This window comes from Emiliania huxleyi (genome assembly GCF_000372725.1).
Source record: "Emiliania huxleyi CCMP1516 unplaced genomic scaffold EMIHUscaffold_1, whole genome shotgun sequence".
In the NCBI taxonomy this organism is placed as follows: domain Eukaryota; phylum Haptophyta; order Isochrysidales; family Noelaerhabdaceae; genus Emiliania; species Emiliania huxleyi.
The window spans coordinates 2,727,585-2,741,277 of record NW_005202428.1 but is presented as its reverse complement, the minus strand read 5'-3'; the positions used below and the strand labels follow the sequence as shown (position 1 = coordinate 2,741,277).

Genomic DNA, 13,693 nt, shown 5'->3' with positions numbered 1-13,693 from the left:
CGAGTGAGAGCGGCTTCGACCTTCGTTGTTAATAATACGAACTTTTCTCTTTTTTGTGAGCTGTGAGTCATATTATTGAGCTTTGAGGCACCCCTCTTTTTTGCCTGTGTTTATGCCAGCACGCTGCACGCGCCTGTCGCAAAAAAACAGACAACCAACCCAAAAGCACCCAAGGGAGGGTTGGGAGGACGCGGCGCCTGTGCCTCAGCCCGTGTGGCCTGTCGCAATTTGGAGCACTTGGAGAGTTGGAGTGCAGTCATCAGCCTCACATCCAGGGCCGGGGAGCTAAAGAAAAGCGCACCCAGAGCGCGGGCAATGAAGTTTTTTCTTTCCACTTTCCGTAAAAATTCTTCTTTCAGGCAGCTCTCGCGAGGGGAACACAAAAAGAATAAAGACGACGGTGAGCCTCAACACGGTGAGAAAATTTATTAATTAAGGGACATCAAAAAATCGCGCGTCAGTGGTCAGAGCTCCTGCTTGGGACCACTGCTGCTATCGCTGCTGCTTCTACTGCTCGGCCTTGCGGCCCTCTCCTGCAGCGTCACGAAACGCATCTCAGCGTTGCCCATCTGCACAAACGCGTCGTCGAACCCGTGCGGCCGCAGCAAGTGCGAGAGGAAGACCCAGTGGGAGACGACGGCGATCTCGGGCTCCGGCCTACGGGCACGTCACGGACGTGAGGAGGAGGACCCAAGGCACCGCCAAGCCTCGCCCTCGCGCCTCCGCCACAACCACGCCAGCAGCCTCCCCGCGCGGGCACCACACGCGGTCGAGTTCATCCCGTCCGGCTCTACCTCCTTGTGCTCCCACATCTCGTCGGCGCCGTCGGCCACCTCGCTGAAGTCGACATGCGGGAACTCCCCCTCCAGCGCCACGCGCTCGCGCCGCCCGTCGCAGCTGTGGTTCCCGATCCTCTCCCGGGCGAGCGAGGTGGCGACAAAGGGAGGGCGGACGAGGGGAGCACGACCGGCCGCCGGCTCGGGGATGTCCGGGAAGGCTAGCGAGGCCGTCTGCAGGGTGCGGGTCATCGGCGACACCGCAACCAGCTGTGGCGAGCCGACCTCCTGCCGGAACTGCAGCTTGCCGGCCAGGAGCCGCGCCTGCTGCTCGCCCTCCGGCGTGAGCGGCGAGTCCCAGTACGCGGCGGTGTGGCCGAGACCGTCGGTGAAGTAGTTTGGCATCTGCCTGGCGTCGCGGTTGTGCAGCGCCTCCGCGTGCCGGATCAGCGTCAGCCGCTTGGCAGCAGAGCCAGGCGGCCGCTCGGGCCAGCCGCGGACGAGCTCGAGGTCTGCCTCGGCGGAGGAGGCCGAGAAGCGCAGCAGGAGCAGCAGGGAGGAGCGGCGGCGCAGCGACATGCACCGAGTCTGGCTTTCTTCGCAGAACGCAGGCCTTTTTTTAGCGCAGGGTGGAGCAGCGGTGGAGCGAGAAATAGCCCGACTTGCGCCGGATTTAGAGCGCCGGCGAACGAGCACTGACAAGGCGTCGAAGTGCTTCGTGGCGGGCACACTGGGCTCACAAAAAGAATTTTCTGGCCAGCAAAACAGTGGGCACGGGACTGGCGGACAGGTAGTGGGGAAGGCAGCCTCGATTGCCATACAGACATGGGTGCGAAACAACGACAAGACCAAGGCACGGGCAGAGGAACGAGAGAAGAATATAGGGTGGATAAAGCGCCTGTTCACGGCATGGAGGGTGAGCCACACCGAACGTACCGAGCGAAGGGCCGAGCGGAAGGAGGACGGGGAAGATGACTCAGAGGAGGACGAACCAGTGGAAATTCAGTTGTCAGATGTCACGATGCATCCGAAGGGGACCCCAGCGCCAGCATCATCCGTAGAGGCACGAGTGTTCGAAGAGAGAGTGGACCTGAGCAACAACATGACGTGTAGGCAAATGATCGGAGTGGGAGTCAGAAATGTGGTCCTTGCGCGAGGGGAGCTTGATAGACTCGAGGGGCCAGGATACGCCGCGAGGAGGACGGAGTTGCGCAAGGCGAAAGAAGCCGCGAGAACAAGGGACCGGCAGGCGGCGGCGTCGCAGGACGAGGCAGAAGAGAACGACGCGACAGAGGAGGAAGTGACAAGGGAGAGACCGACGAGAGTGGGACGGCCGCGAGGTGGCATGAAGGTTGCAGCGAGAAGCGGCGAGAGACTGCGAAAAGAGATACGAAGAGGCAGACTCCCCAGGGTGGGCGACGGCTAGCGCACCACACTCCTCTCCTTAAAATCCCTGTGTGGTGGCGGCGTGCCGTTCTCCCATCCCTCCCTTGGGTTGTGTGTTTTCTTTCTTTCTTTCTTACGGGACTGGCGGCGTGCCGTCCTCCCATCCCTCCCTTGGGTTGTCTGTTTTCTTTCTTTCTTTTTCGGGACTGGCATCCGAAGGGGACCCCAGCGCCGGCATCATCCGTAGAGGCACGAGTGTTCGAAGAGAGAGTGGACCTGAGCAACAACATGACCTGGAGGCAAATGATCGGAGTGGGAGTCAGAAATGTGGTCCTTGCGCGAGGGGAGCTCGATAGACTCGAGGGGCCAGGATATGCAGCAAGGAGGGCGGAGCTGCGCCGAAAGGCGAAAGAAGCCGAGAGAACAAGGGAACGGCAGGCGGCGGCGGCGCAGGACGAGGCAGAAGAGAATGACGCGACAGGGAGGAAGTGACAAGGGAGAGAACGACGAGAGTGGGACGGCCGCGAGGTGGCATGAAGGTTGCAGCGAGAATCGGCGAGAGACTGCGAAAAGAGATAGGAAGAGGCAGACTCCCTAGGGTGGGCGACGGCTAGCGCATCACACTCCTCTCCTTAAAATCCCTGTGTGGTGGCGGCGTGCCGTCCTCCCATCCCTCCCTTGGGTTGTCTGTTTTCTTTCTTTTTTACGGGACTGGCTCACAAAAAGAATTTTGTCACTCGCACAACAGTGGGCACGGGACTGGCTCACAAAAAGAATTCTCGGGTCGAGCGGCAGCGCCGCTCGGAGGGTCGCCTGTGTGACGCTGCTGGGTGAGTGAACGGAGGCCGGCCGCTCGGCTTTTTCATTTACTCAGGCAGCACCACATAGCACATTCCTTCACACTGCTGTGAATACGTCCCGAACCCAAACAGAGAACGAAGGGAGGAAAGAGCGGGGCGGGGTGCGCACTGTAAAAACGACACCTCTCTACTGTGAGATGGGTAAAAGGGATCAAGGTCCCCGCCCTTGCGATCTTTGTGCAGGGTTCTTTGGACTTTGCATCTCGAACTCCAGGTGGTCGATGTCCCCGAGCGTGGTCGCCTCATCGAAGGTGCCGGTCTCCGTCTCGCGCCGGAGGAAGTAGTTGACCTCGTGGGAGAAGCCCGGGATCTTCTTGACGACCTGGTCCAGGATCTGTAGCAGTCGTGGGAGGTAATGAGTGGGAGGTCCGCCGATGGCTGCCAGTAGCGTGTTGGGGGGGGAGAGATCCGACCAGGGGCGAACTATGTCGCGCGCACCTTGACGAGGTCTTTGGGGTGGACGATGTACCCCCTGATCTGGTACTGCACGTTCGACCAGCCCGGAGCGCGCGCATAGTTCTTGTTGGGCCGCTCCATGTCGCGCTTGTCCTTCCACGTCTCACCCTGAAAGTCGAGAATCCGGTTCCGCGTCACATGCTGCGGCAGGTACGTGTTGATGCACCCCTGCGCGTCGGCCATCTCGTACATGCCGGCCTGGAGCGCGTCCTACTCCGACGGGAACTGGGGATCAGGACGGGCCCAGATGGGGAAGGGGAGGGGGGGAGGCTCACACCCGCAGCTCGTAGCCCATCTCGACGAGGGCGACGCCGGTCAGCATGACGGTCACGCTCACTTGGTTCTGAAGGAGGCGCAACGCGGGGTCAGGAAGGTGAGAGAGGGCGGCCGTGTAGCGGGAGCGCACCTCCTCGACGATCGTCTCGCCGAACTTGGAGTCCTTGAGCTTCTTGGACGCCTTGCCCGGCGTCTGGTTGCCGCCCGGCGTCTCCGCCATTTCGCCCTGTGTGGACAGAGGTGCGTGGGGCGATTCAGGAGTGCCTGGGACGGCGGTGCAGTATGGGGGCTGCAGGGCTGCTCACGAAGTACGCGCGTCCCTTCTGCGGGGTGCTCAACCCGTGACGAAAAACGAACGCACACCAAGCGCTAAGCGTGAGGACACGATTTCGAATTCGTAGGAGCATCTGAGCAAAATTGAGCCCGCTCAGGTGTGAACAAAAAATATAAGGGTCGAACAGCGAACAGGTTTCGAACTGGGGACCTCCCGCTAGCGGGAGGGAAGGCTCCGAGCAAGAGACACTGCGATTGAAAGGAGATCTCCGTTCAGAAAACCTACTAGTATGTAGCATACCGGAGGCAGGGCAAGCGGGGGCGGGGGGCAGTCCCCCTGGTCTGATACTGGGGGTCTCCAGTCTCGGAGGGGGGCAAAAAGATAAGAATATCTGTTTTTTTTGAATGTACGTACTTTTAGCTTACTGGGCGAAGAGGGAGAGGGGGTTGTGCTCTCTAGGCCCCAAAGGGCCCTACGCGCGGCGTCAGACGAGCTCGGAAGCGAGCTTTGCACGGCGATCGAGGATGGCGCGGTTCACCCCCTTTTCCACACCCGGCTGCTGACACATACGACATACCAGAACCCTTAGGCTAAGCTGCTGACACATACCAGACCCTTACAACATCTCTCGGCCAGTACAACATGATGCTGTTGCTGCATGCTGGAGGCTGTGTGTCAGCAGCAAAGGTTCTGGTCGTGAATTCCTGTCAGCAGCTATAAGCGGCGGGGTGTCAGCAACAGCACTACACTTTGTGTGTTGCACTGTACTGGCCTGGATGGCCAGCGGCAGCACGCCCCCCCCCCCCTCCAGCCCGGCGCACCCCGGGTAGCCGGCCGGCCCCGCGCGAAAGATTGCTAAAAAACCGAAAAAGTAAAAGAGCCAGATGCAGTTACTTTTTAATTTTGTGAAAAATCCTCTCGACCAGAATATAATACAGCGAGCCGCGCGCCTCAGAACAACGCACATGCATCCCCCATCAAAAGCAATACAGAAACCACAGAGACGGCGACAAACTTATTACTGTGGCAAGTTGAGCGCGTCCGCCCCGCGTCCTGACCAGCGTGCGCAGTGGACAAAGATCTCGCCTGACGCCCCTTCCGATCGCGTCGCTGCGACCAAGGCGCATGGCGTCTGAGGTAGACCTAGACGCAGCCGATCGTGCACCGCCATCCGCTCGGGAGCCTGCTATCCCGGCCCTGCCCTGCCTGGCGGCATACTATCCCCCGCTCCTCCGCCTCCAGCGCGGCTAAAGCCGCGCTCAGAAGGAGCCCTTGGGCTGGAAGCCGGCGGGCCCGGCCTCGCCGCCGATGGCCGCCGCGGCGATCTTGTCGGCGCACGCCAGCCGGATCCGCTCGCTCGTGGCGGGCGAGTACATCTCGAGGTGCGCGTCGGCGGCGTCGGGGAAGTGCGAGGCGCGCGCCGCGCGCACCGCGTTGCGCACCTACCGCCACCAGCGCGCGCGTGAGGGTGCGGTGGGCGGCTCTGTGGCGTGCGGCCGCGAGCCGCGCGCGCCGCGAAGAAGACCGACGCGCCGAGGAAGAATGGCGGCTCTCCCACTGCCTTTGAGGAGTGCACCGCGACGGGGTTGTCTGCGCCGGAGAGGAGGCGCACGTTGAAGGTGCGCGGCGCGTCGTTGAAGGCGGGGAGCTTGTACCCGCCCGGGCCCGAGTTGAGTAGCTTGCCCTGCGGCCGCACCCACGGGTGCTGCTCGTCGCCCCAGATGAGCTCTTCGGTGGTGGTCCAGCCGGCGCCCTGCACAAAGGCGCCCTCGATCTGGCCGACGTCGAGCGCCGGGTTGATCGAGGAGCCGAGGTCGAGCAGCACGTCGGCGCGCAGGACGGCGTGGTCGCCGGTGAGGACGTCCACCTCCACCTCTGCCACGGCGCACCCCTGCGTGAAGTAGTTGAACGGGTGGCCGCGCGTCGTCTGGTCGGGCGTGCCGTCGGCGTGCTTGCCCGGCTGGATGGCCCAGTCGAAGCCGCACCGCTCGTCCGAGATGGAGAAGAAGCCGTGCGCGGAGAGGTCGATCCGGTCGAGCCACGCCGTCAGCGCGAGCTCCGCCAGCGACGCGCCCGGCCCGAGCTTGTTCCGCACCGGCTCGAGCCGCTTGAGGATCTTGCGGCACGCGTCGAGCGTCGCCATGCCGTACAGGTCGGTCGAGGCGGAGGCGGCGGTCGGGATCGAGTTCGCAACCTTGTCGGAGGCGCTCTCGGCGACGTGGCAGGCGGAGAGCGGCACGCCGAACGCCTTGGCCGCCACCTGGCACACCTTTGTGTGCAGGCCCTGCCCCATCTCGGTGCCGCCGTGCGTGATGAGCACCGTGCCGTCTGTGTAGACGTGCACGAGCGCGCCGCCCTGGTTCATGAACTTTGCGGTGAAGTTGATGCCGAACTTGGTGGGCAGCATGGCGACGCCGCGCTTGCGCCAGCGGTGCGCCGCGTTGAAGGCGGCCGCCGCCTCGCGCCGCGCCTCCACCTCGGCGCCCTCGCGCAGCTCTCGCCACGCACGCGGCACGCGCCACTCGCCGGCGCAGAGCACCTGCCCGAACGGGAGCGCGTCGCCCTCGGCGTACATGTTCGCCTCGCGGAGCGCGTCGGGCGGCACGCGCAGCTCCGTCGCGAGGTGCTCCAGGATGTGCTCGCACGCGATGAGGCCCTGCGGGCCGCCAAAGCCGCGGAAGGCCGTGTTCGGCGGCGTGTGGGTGCGGCAGACGACGCCACGCGCGCTGAAGGCGGGCCAGCGGTAGCAGTTGTCGAGGTGGAGGAGGGCGCGGTCCATCACGGGGCCGGAGAGGTCGAGGAAGGCGCCGCCGTTCGAGTAGAGCTGCGCCTTGAGGGCGGCGAGCTTGGGCACGCCCTTGCCGTCCCGCCTCGCCGCCGCCGTGTACTTGACCACGAACGGGTGCCGCCCGCCCGTGGTGCCCATGTCGACGTCGCGCCGCAGCGCGAGGCGGACGGGTGCGTTCACCTTGTAGGCGGCCGCCGCGCACGCCGCCGCCACGAAGGCGGTCCGCGTCTCCTTGCCGCCGAAGCCGCCCCCCATCCGGCGAACCTTGGAGACCACCTTGGCGGCGGGCAGGTTGAGCAGCCGGGCGACCGTCTTGTGCGTCTTGTCGACGCCCTGCGGTGGGTGCGCCGCGCCGTCAGCGCCTCGGCTAGCCCCTCGGCTGTGCGCTCGGCCGTAGTCTCGGCATCACTTTACCCGCAGTGCTATCGAGTGTGCTCTCCAGCATGCCCTCGCCTGAGTCGAGGAGAGGACCGAGATGCCGCCGTCGTCTGTCGGCTCGGCGAGGCACGTCATCGGCTCGAGGTAAAAGTGCTCCTGCCCGCCCACGCGGAACTCGCCCGACACGACGGTCAGCCCCTCCTCGGCGAACGCCTCGTCGATGTCGCGGCCCGCCTCCAGGTCGTGCGCCGTCGTGATGCCGAGCGCGGCGCCGGTCCGAGACCACGACGTGCGCTCGTCGCCGCGCGTGCCGTCGAAGAAGGATCCCGCCGCCACCGCGGCATCGATGGTGTAGATGGGGGGCTCCCACGGGTCGCCGTACTCGACGGCGACCGCCTCCGCCGCCGCGCGAGCCGCCTCGATCGAGTCGGCCACCGCCACGCCGATCACCTGTGCGTCAGGGCGCAGCCTCGGGCCATCTCGGGCCATCTCGGGCCATCTCGGGCCATCTCGGGCCATCTCGGGCCATCTCGACTCGTCTCAGCCCGTCTCTGTCCCTCTCGGCTCATCTCTGTTGAGGGCGGCTGATGTCTCGCCGGGCATCAGCTGATGTCTCGCCTGCCCCACGTGCGAGGCGTGCCCGTCCGCGAAGCACTCCTCATCCTTTGCGACCGGACCGAGCGCATTCTGCCCGCCGGGCGGGAGGTCGGAGGCGAAGATGACGTCCGCCACGCCCGGCATCGCGCGCGCAGCCGCGGCGTCGATGCGCAGGATTGAAGCGGGCGCCACCGTCGCCCGAACCAGCCACGCGTGCAGCATGCCAGCGGGAGGGCGGACCTGTGAGCAACCGCGGGCGGCGCTGGGCACGTAGGCGGGCGGCGTGTCGCAAGTGCGCCTCCATGTGCGAGTGGGCTGGCGGGTGGACGCACGTCGTCCGTGTACTCGGCCTCGCCGGTCGTGTGGAGCCGGCCGGCCGCGTGCGGGTGCGACTCCCCGACGACACGCACGCGATCCGAGTCGGCGCCTGCGGGTCGTGTCATGGGACAGGTCAAGGACACAGTCCAGGAAAACGCTGACGCTGTGCGAGGAAACGCGCCGCTCGAGCCCTTCGGCGCGAGACCGCCGTCGCCGCCGCGCCGCGCCTCCTTCTCCGACGCGGTGGGCGGCTCGATGGCGCGCGGCCCCTCGATGCCCCACGCCGTCTTGCCGCCCGGAGACTGCGACTCGAGGCCGGGGTAGGACGCGTGCGGGAACCGCTGCTCGCCGCCCGAGGCCGGCTTTGGCTCCTCGAGCCACGACACGGCCGCGGACGCGTCCGCCTCGGCGACGAGGGGGGGCGGAGGCGAGCCGACGGGCGCGACGGTCGCGAGCGACGCCGAAGTCGCGACGAAGAACTTGAAGAGGAAGGAGCCGGCGAGGGCGGTGCGGTACTCTGGTTGGCCGCCCGGCGCGTCGTGAGGCACGGCGAGCTCGGACATCACGGCGGGCAGCAGCGCGTCTACCGCCGCCGCGTCCCACGTACAGCCGCGCAGCTTGTCCGCCGTCTTCGCCGCGAGCACCGCCGTCGGCGCAAGCCCTCCGTACGCCAGCGCCGCGTCAGAGACGAGCCAGACACCGCGCCCCTCGCGCTGCGCCGGCTCGAGTCGGACGCGCAACGCGCACGAGACGATGGAGATGTCGTCCTCGCGGCGGCGCGCCTGCTTGTACGGCCGCACGAACTCGAGCGGCGCGCAGTGCGGCACGAAGAAGGAGACGATCACCTGCAGAGGGGGAGGAGAGAGGGGGAGGGGGGGGGGGTGCGCACTCTCAAGACCCCACATGCCGAGGGGAGCGGCGGCACCACCGCCCCACTCTCGTCCGGCTCTCGGCGCACACCTCGTCCGGCTCGAGGGCGACGCGGCGATAGCCGGTGACGAAACCGGCGAGCGGGACGGTCCGCTCGCCGCGCGCCTCCGACGCGGCGGTCAGCGACGCTCCGCACGCGAGCAGAGTCGGGATCATGTCCGAGATGGGGGACGCGGTCGCGATGTTGCCGCCGAGCGAAGCGACGTTCCGAATCTGCGTCGATGCGAACCAGCGGAGCATCGTGGCGCAGGCGCGCGCCGCCTCGCCCTCGCAGCCTGAGCCGCACAGCGTGGGCGTGTCACCGCGAGTGCCGTCAGACCTCTCTCCCCCTCTCCCCTCCTCCTCTCCCTCTCCGCCTCCCCTCCTCCCCTCTCCCCCTCCCTCCTCCTCCCCTCCTCCGCCCGCCTGGTCGGGCGCGGCCCGCCGCCTCGCACAACGCCTCCACATCCGAGAGAGGCGCGCACGCGCCGAGGGTGAGGCCCTTCGCGCCGTCCTCGCACGCCTGCGGGACATGGTCAGGGACGCGTCGCGGACACAGCCCAAGCTGAGGCCGGCCCGCGCCATCTCCAGGGGGGGAGGGGGGGGGGGGGGTGTTCGCACCACCAGCTGCGGCACGCGCGAGGGGGAGAGGTACCTAGTCGTGCATGACCACAGGGGGCTGCGGGTGGGAGCACGGCACCGTGCCGTGTCTTCAGAGCAGCGTCGGCAAGCAAAGGCTACCAACGCAGGGAGCACGGCCTTGCATCTAGAGACAGGGTCACGCGTCTGCGGAGCGGCGCTTGTACCGCGCCTCGATGGTGACCTGGCCGCAGGGGAGAGGGGGTGACGAGGCGGCTCGGCCAGCGGGGCAGCCTGCCGCCCCCCACCGCCCGCCTCCGAGGCGCCGGTGACAATGCGGCCCCTCTCGCCGAGCGACGCCTTGAGCGCGAGCAGCTCCTGCAGCGAGGTGGGGCTCCACCACGCCGTCGGTCTGCTCACAGCGCGGAGGCGTGAGGGGGGCTCGCTGCGCCCGGCCGTGGCGCGCGGGAGGCGGTCGGCCGGCGAGGCGCGGCGGGGATGTGGAGGGGCGGGGGCGGCCAAGCGAGCAGCTCCTCGGGCAAGGCCGGCTCCGACTCGGCTGCGTCAGTCGCCGCGTACGGCGTCGTGTGCTTGGCCAGCTTGGAGGCGGTGCTGCTCACCACGTCGCCGTCCGGAAGCAGCTTACAGTCGGAGGGCAGCGACGCGGCGCAACCGCCCGCCCCGCCCCCGCCGCCACACCCCTTGTTGCCACTGCCGCACCCGTTTCCGCCGCCGCCGTTTTCGCCGCCGCCGCCGCCGCAGCAGCCGCTGCCGCCGTCGTCGCGGATGCAGAGCGACGCGGCGGCGTCGAGGATGGGCCGGTAACCGGTGCAGCGGCAGAGGTTCCCGTCCAGCTTCTCCGTCAGCTCCTCCGCGCGCCTGTGGCAGTGGCAGAGGGACGTGAGGCCGGGCTGCACGGTGCCGCCGCTTCCGCCCTCCCCCCTCGTGCCTCTCCCGCTCGGGCAAGAAACCGGCGGGCGCTGGTGCGAGTGGGCTCTTTCGGACGGGGTGCATGCTCGCAGCTCGCCACCCCTCTTCTCCCGGCTGCCACTCTCAACGCATCTCGGGGTCGCGCACATGTCTGGCGACGTGCGGAGCGCGGCGTAGAGAGCCATGACGATGCCGGGCGTGCAGAAGCCGCACTGCGAGCCGTGCAGCGCGGCCAGTCGCTCCTGAATAGGATGTACCTCGCCGCGGCGCGACGAGCCGATCCCCTCCACAGTGGTGACCATGCACCAGTCTGCCGCGCAGACCGGCATGAGGCATGCGTTGACGGCGGAGTGCCGCACCTCCGAGCCGTCGCCGCGCGAGGAGAGGACGACGGTGCACGCGCCGCAGCCGCCCTCGCCGCACCCGAGCTTCGTGCCTGTGTAACCCTCTGAGCGCAGCCACTCGAGCAGCGTCATCTGAGCGTCGGCGGCGGCAATCTCGTGCCGCTTGCCGTTGCAGTAGAGGAGGACTGAGCCGCGGTACTGCTTGAGCGCCGCGGCGCTCAGCGGCGTCTCCTCGTAGGCGAGCGTCGCTCGCGTCATGTTGGCTGCAAAAAAGCAAGGGCCTGGCGAGCTGCAACACGGCGACTCGACGCCGGGGTATGAGATCTCGCTAGTTTTGCACGTGAGTCTCCCGACCGACAGAAGTCGGCGGAAGTTTCCGTGTTGAATTTTCTTTAACACTCACACGTCATTTGTGTTTGTCCTGCCTGTGCCTGTGTGATGCACGCCCTACAAACGGGCACCAAACGGGGCGGGGTGCGCGCTGTGTTCGTGCGTCGCCCATGTCTCATGGAGATGCTGCTCTATTTATTTGTTTATGCCTCACAGCAACCCGCCTCTTGCTGAGCGGAGACTTCTTCTTTTGCACGACACTGGGCACGCGGCTGCCATTCGTTCTCTTTGTTCCACTTTGGATGGGACGGAGAACGACTGGTGTCGGCCTCGCTCGCGCCCCGTTGCCGCAACACATGCTCATGCTCCCGCATCGCAGCCGACGTACGGCTGCTGTCCTACGCGCCGCGTCCCGCTCGATGTATGCGGCGGCGGGCTACTCTGGGATGCCCTTCACCGTGCACCGGGGGACGCTTAAGACGGCCCAGATCACATACGAGGGCTTCTCTGGAGAGGTGCCGTTCACGCTCGTGCTGCCCGAGGCGTACGACCCCGACAAGGAGGGCGGGCATCCGCTGCTGGTTTGCCTCGCTGGACCTGGTATGCCGGATACAATGATCCTGGAGCCGCAGCAGGTTCCCGGCCCGCTGCCGATGCATCCCGCTCCCGCCGCTGCCTACTGCATTGATGCGTCCATGCCCCACCCACCGCCGCCCCGTGTGTGAGTCTTGTGTGCTGCCCGTGCGCGCCTCAATAGGTCTTTGGCTTCATGGACCCGTCCGACCTGAGCAAGAGCCAGGTCAGCGGCATCATGAGCCGTGCAAAGGTGGCCTCGATTGTTGTCGCACGCTCTCTGTCCGCGTCATTGGTGCAAGGAGCCGTCCTGCCACTAGGCTGCCAATTTGCCGCTTGCCTTGCTGTGCGCCACCTGCGCAGGCCACCCTCAGATGGCGGAGTTGTCCAACACTTGCGGGCGGTGGTCGGACTGGACGAACGGGAGCGCAAACTGGGAGACGTTCACCGTCAAAGAGCTGCTGCCGCACGTTCGGGAACACTTCAACGTTGGCTCCGATAACCCAGCAGAAGTTGCCATCACGGGTATCAGCTCGGCCGGCCAGGGTGCGCTGCGCTTCGGGCTCAAGCACCCCGACGTGTTCGGTGTGGTGTGTGGCCTCTCGGCAGCCATCACACCCACCGCAAAGGCGGCCGACCTCTACCTCGAGCACCCGAATGTGCCCCTCTCCTGGGCGAACGAGCTCGTCGTCTTCGCCGATAAGGAGGGCGACACGCACGCACTGCCCGCCCCCATTCCTGCGCGTGGAAAGACCCTGACCTTGCCTCACCTCACCGCAGGACGGGGTGCTCAACGAGGACGACTTCCACGCCAACAACGCCATCTCGATCGCGAGCAACCCGGCGGCGCAGCAGGCTCTCAAGGAGCACGGCACGAAGATCCTAATCGATTGCGGCGGCCGAGATGAGCTCTACCCGTACGCGGGCGCCGAGATGCTCCATCGCGTGCTTGCGGACAGCGGCATTGAGCACGAGTATCGTCTTGGGTTGCACGGTGCCATCACCGACTCCCACGCGAGATGTGGAGTATCTTCGCACGAGCGTGTCGCGTGAATAGGCACCCACATCGGGTCTGACGCGTGGGCGAGAGACATGTACGCGGTCGACTTCGCCATCAAGCACATAACACGCCACCTGCGGGGCTCGGACCCGATGGATGCGGGGCTGAGCGCGCACATGCAGGGCGTGGCAGAGGGCTGCCTCGAGAAGTGGGGGATTGCAAAGCTCTCACACGGGGAGGCCATGGCGCTGGTGGGGAACAAGATGATGAAATAGGAGCTTCTTTGGACGCCCAACGCTTCACACAACTGCGCGGCCGCTCGTGGCTCGACTTGGGTGGTGGATGGGTAGAACACATCGTACCGAACTTACGACGTGCCGAGGCGCTGCGACGCAGTAATACTATAGCCTATAGATAGGACGTGCGTGCCTGTCTCGTTTCCTATTCGACGTCTTGCTCATATGTGTTTCCGGTTCCGAATATCGCGTTTCTCCGATCGTTTCCTGTTACCCCCCCCCCCCCACACACGAAATTTCTCTTCGCCCTCACTCTTTTAGAGTTTTTTACACATACAACAGTCAACAGAGTTCTCGTGGAGCCGCAGGGCGCAGCCGAAGCAGCAGCCACATGCCACAAGCCCCCTCAACTCTTGCCGCTCTTCTGTCGGTTGTGACGAGGGGTGAGGGGACGGCGGATTGTGAAGATCCAGGGGGCGGGCGGACACATGCGTGCGATCCCATTTACCAGTATCCTCGCCCATCATACATAGTAGAGATAGACAGGCAGAGTCCACAGGGAGGCAGGGAGGGTCACGCTGCAAGCACACACATGCGCGGGCTCCTGCATTCTCTGTATTCGATCAAAACGCGCAGCTCTGTGCCACGTGCGATGAGGATTGGAGTTTAGACCGGGGAGGGCC

The 13,693-nt window shown here is 65.8% G+C and overlaps 3 protein-coding genes across 3 annotated transcripts; 1 reads left to right on the top strand and 2 right to left on the bottom strand.

Annotated features, from left to right (window-relative positions):
* Positions 1-464: 464 nt before the first annotated feature.
* On the bottom strand, positions 465-4,161 carry EMIHUDRAFT_194833 (hypothetical protein; the record flags this gene model as incomplete). The annotated part of the gene is made up of 7 exons (XM_005794485.1): positions 465-657; positions 733-1,389; positions 3,232-3,344; positions 3,461-3,688; positions 3,756-3,821; positions 3,885-3,980; positions 4,060-4,161. The coding sequence occupies 7 exons, from the start codon at positions 4,159-4,161 to the stop codon at positions 465-467; spliced, it is 1,455 nt and encodes a 484-aa protein (XP_005794542.1).
* A 777-nt stretch (positions 4,162-4,938) lies between these two features.
* Positions 4,939-11,165, bottom strand: EMIHUDRAFT_461094 (hypothetical protein). The gene is made up of 10 exons (XM_005794484.1): positions 10,675-11,165; positions 10,177-10,476; positions 9,906-10,009; positions 9,070-9,314; positions 8,291-8,954; positions 8,124-8,218; positions 7,813-8,031; positions 7,270-7,644; positions 5,605-7,149; positions 4,939-5,470 (listed from the first exon to the last, which is right to left on the bottom strand). Exons 1-10 carry the CDS (start codon positions 11,127-11,129, stop codon positions 5,288-5,290), a joined length of 4,185 nt encoding a protein of 1,394 aa, XP_005794541.1. The 5' UTR covers positions 11,130-11,165; the 3' UTR covers positions 4,939-5,287.
* A 455-nt stretch (positions 11,166-11,620) lies between these two features.
* On the top strand, positions 11,621-12,827 carry EMIHUDRAFT_95264 (hypothetical protein; the record flags this gene model as incomplete). The annotated part of the gene is made up of 4 exons (XM_005794483.1): positions 11,621-11,836; positions 11,959-12,027; positions 12,095-12,433; positions 12,555-12,827. The coding sequence occupies 4 exons, from the start codon at positions 11,621-11,623 to the stop codon at positions 12,825-12,827; spliced, it is 897 nt and encodes a 298-aa protein (XP_005794540.1).
* Positions 12,828-13,693: the final 866 nt, after the last annotated feature.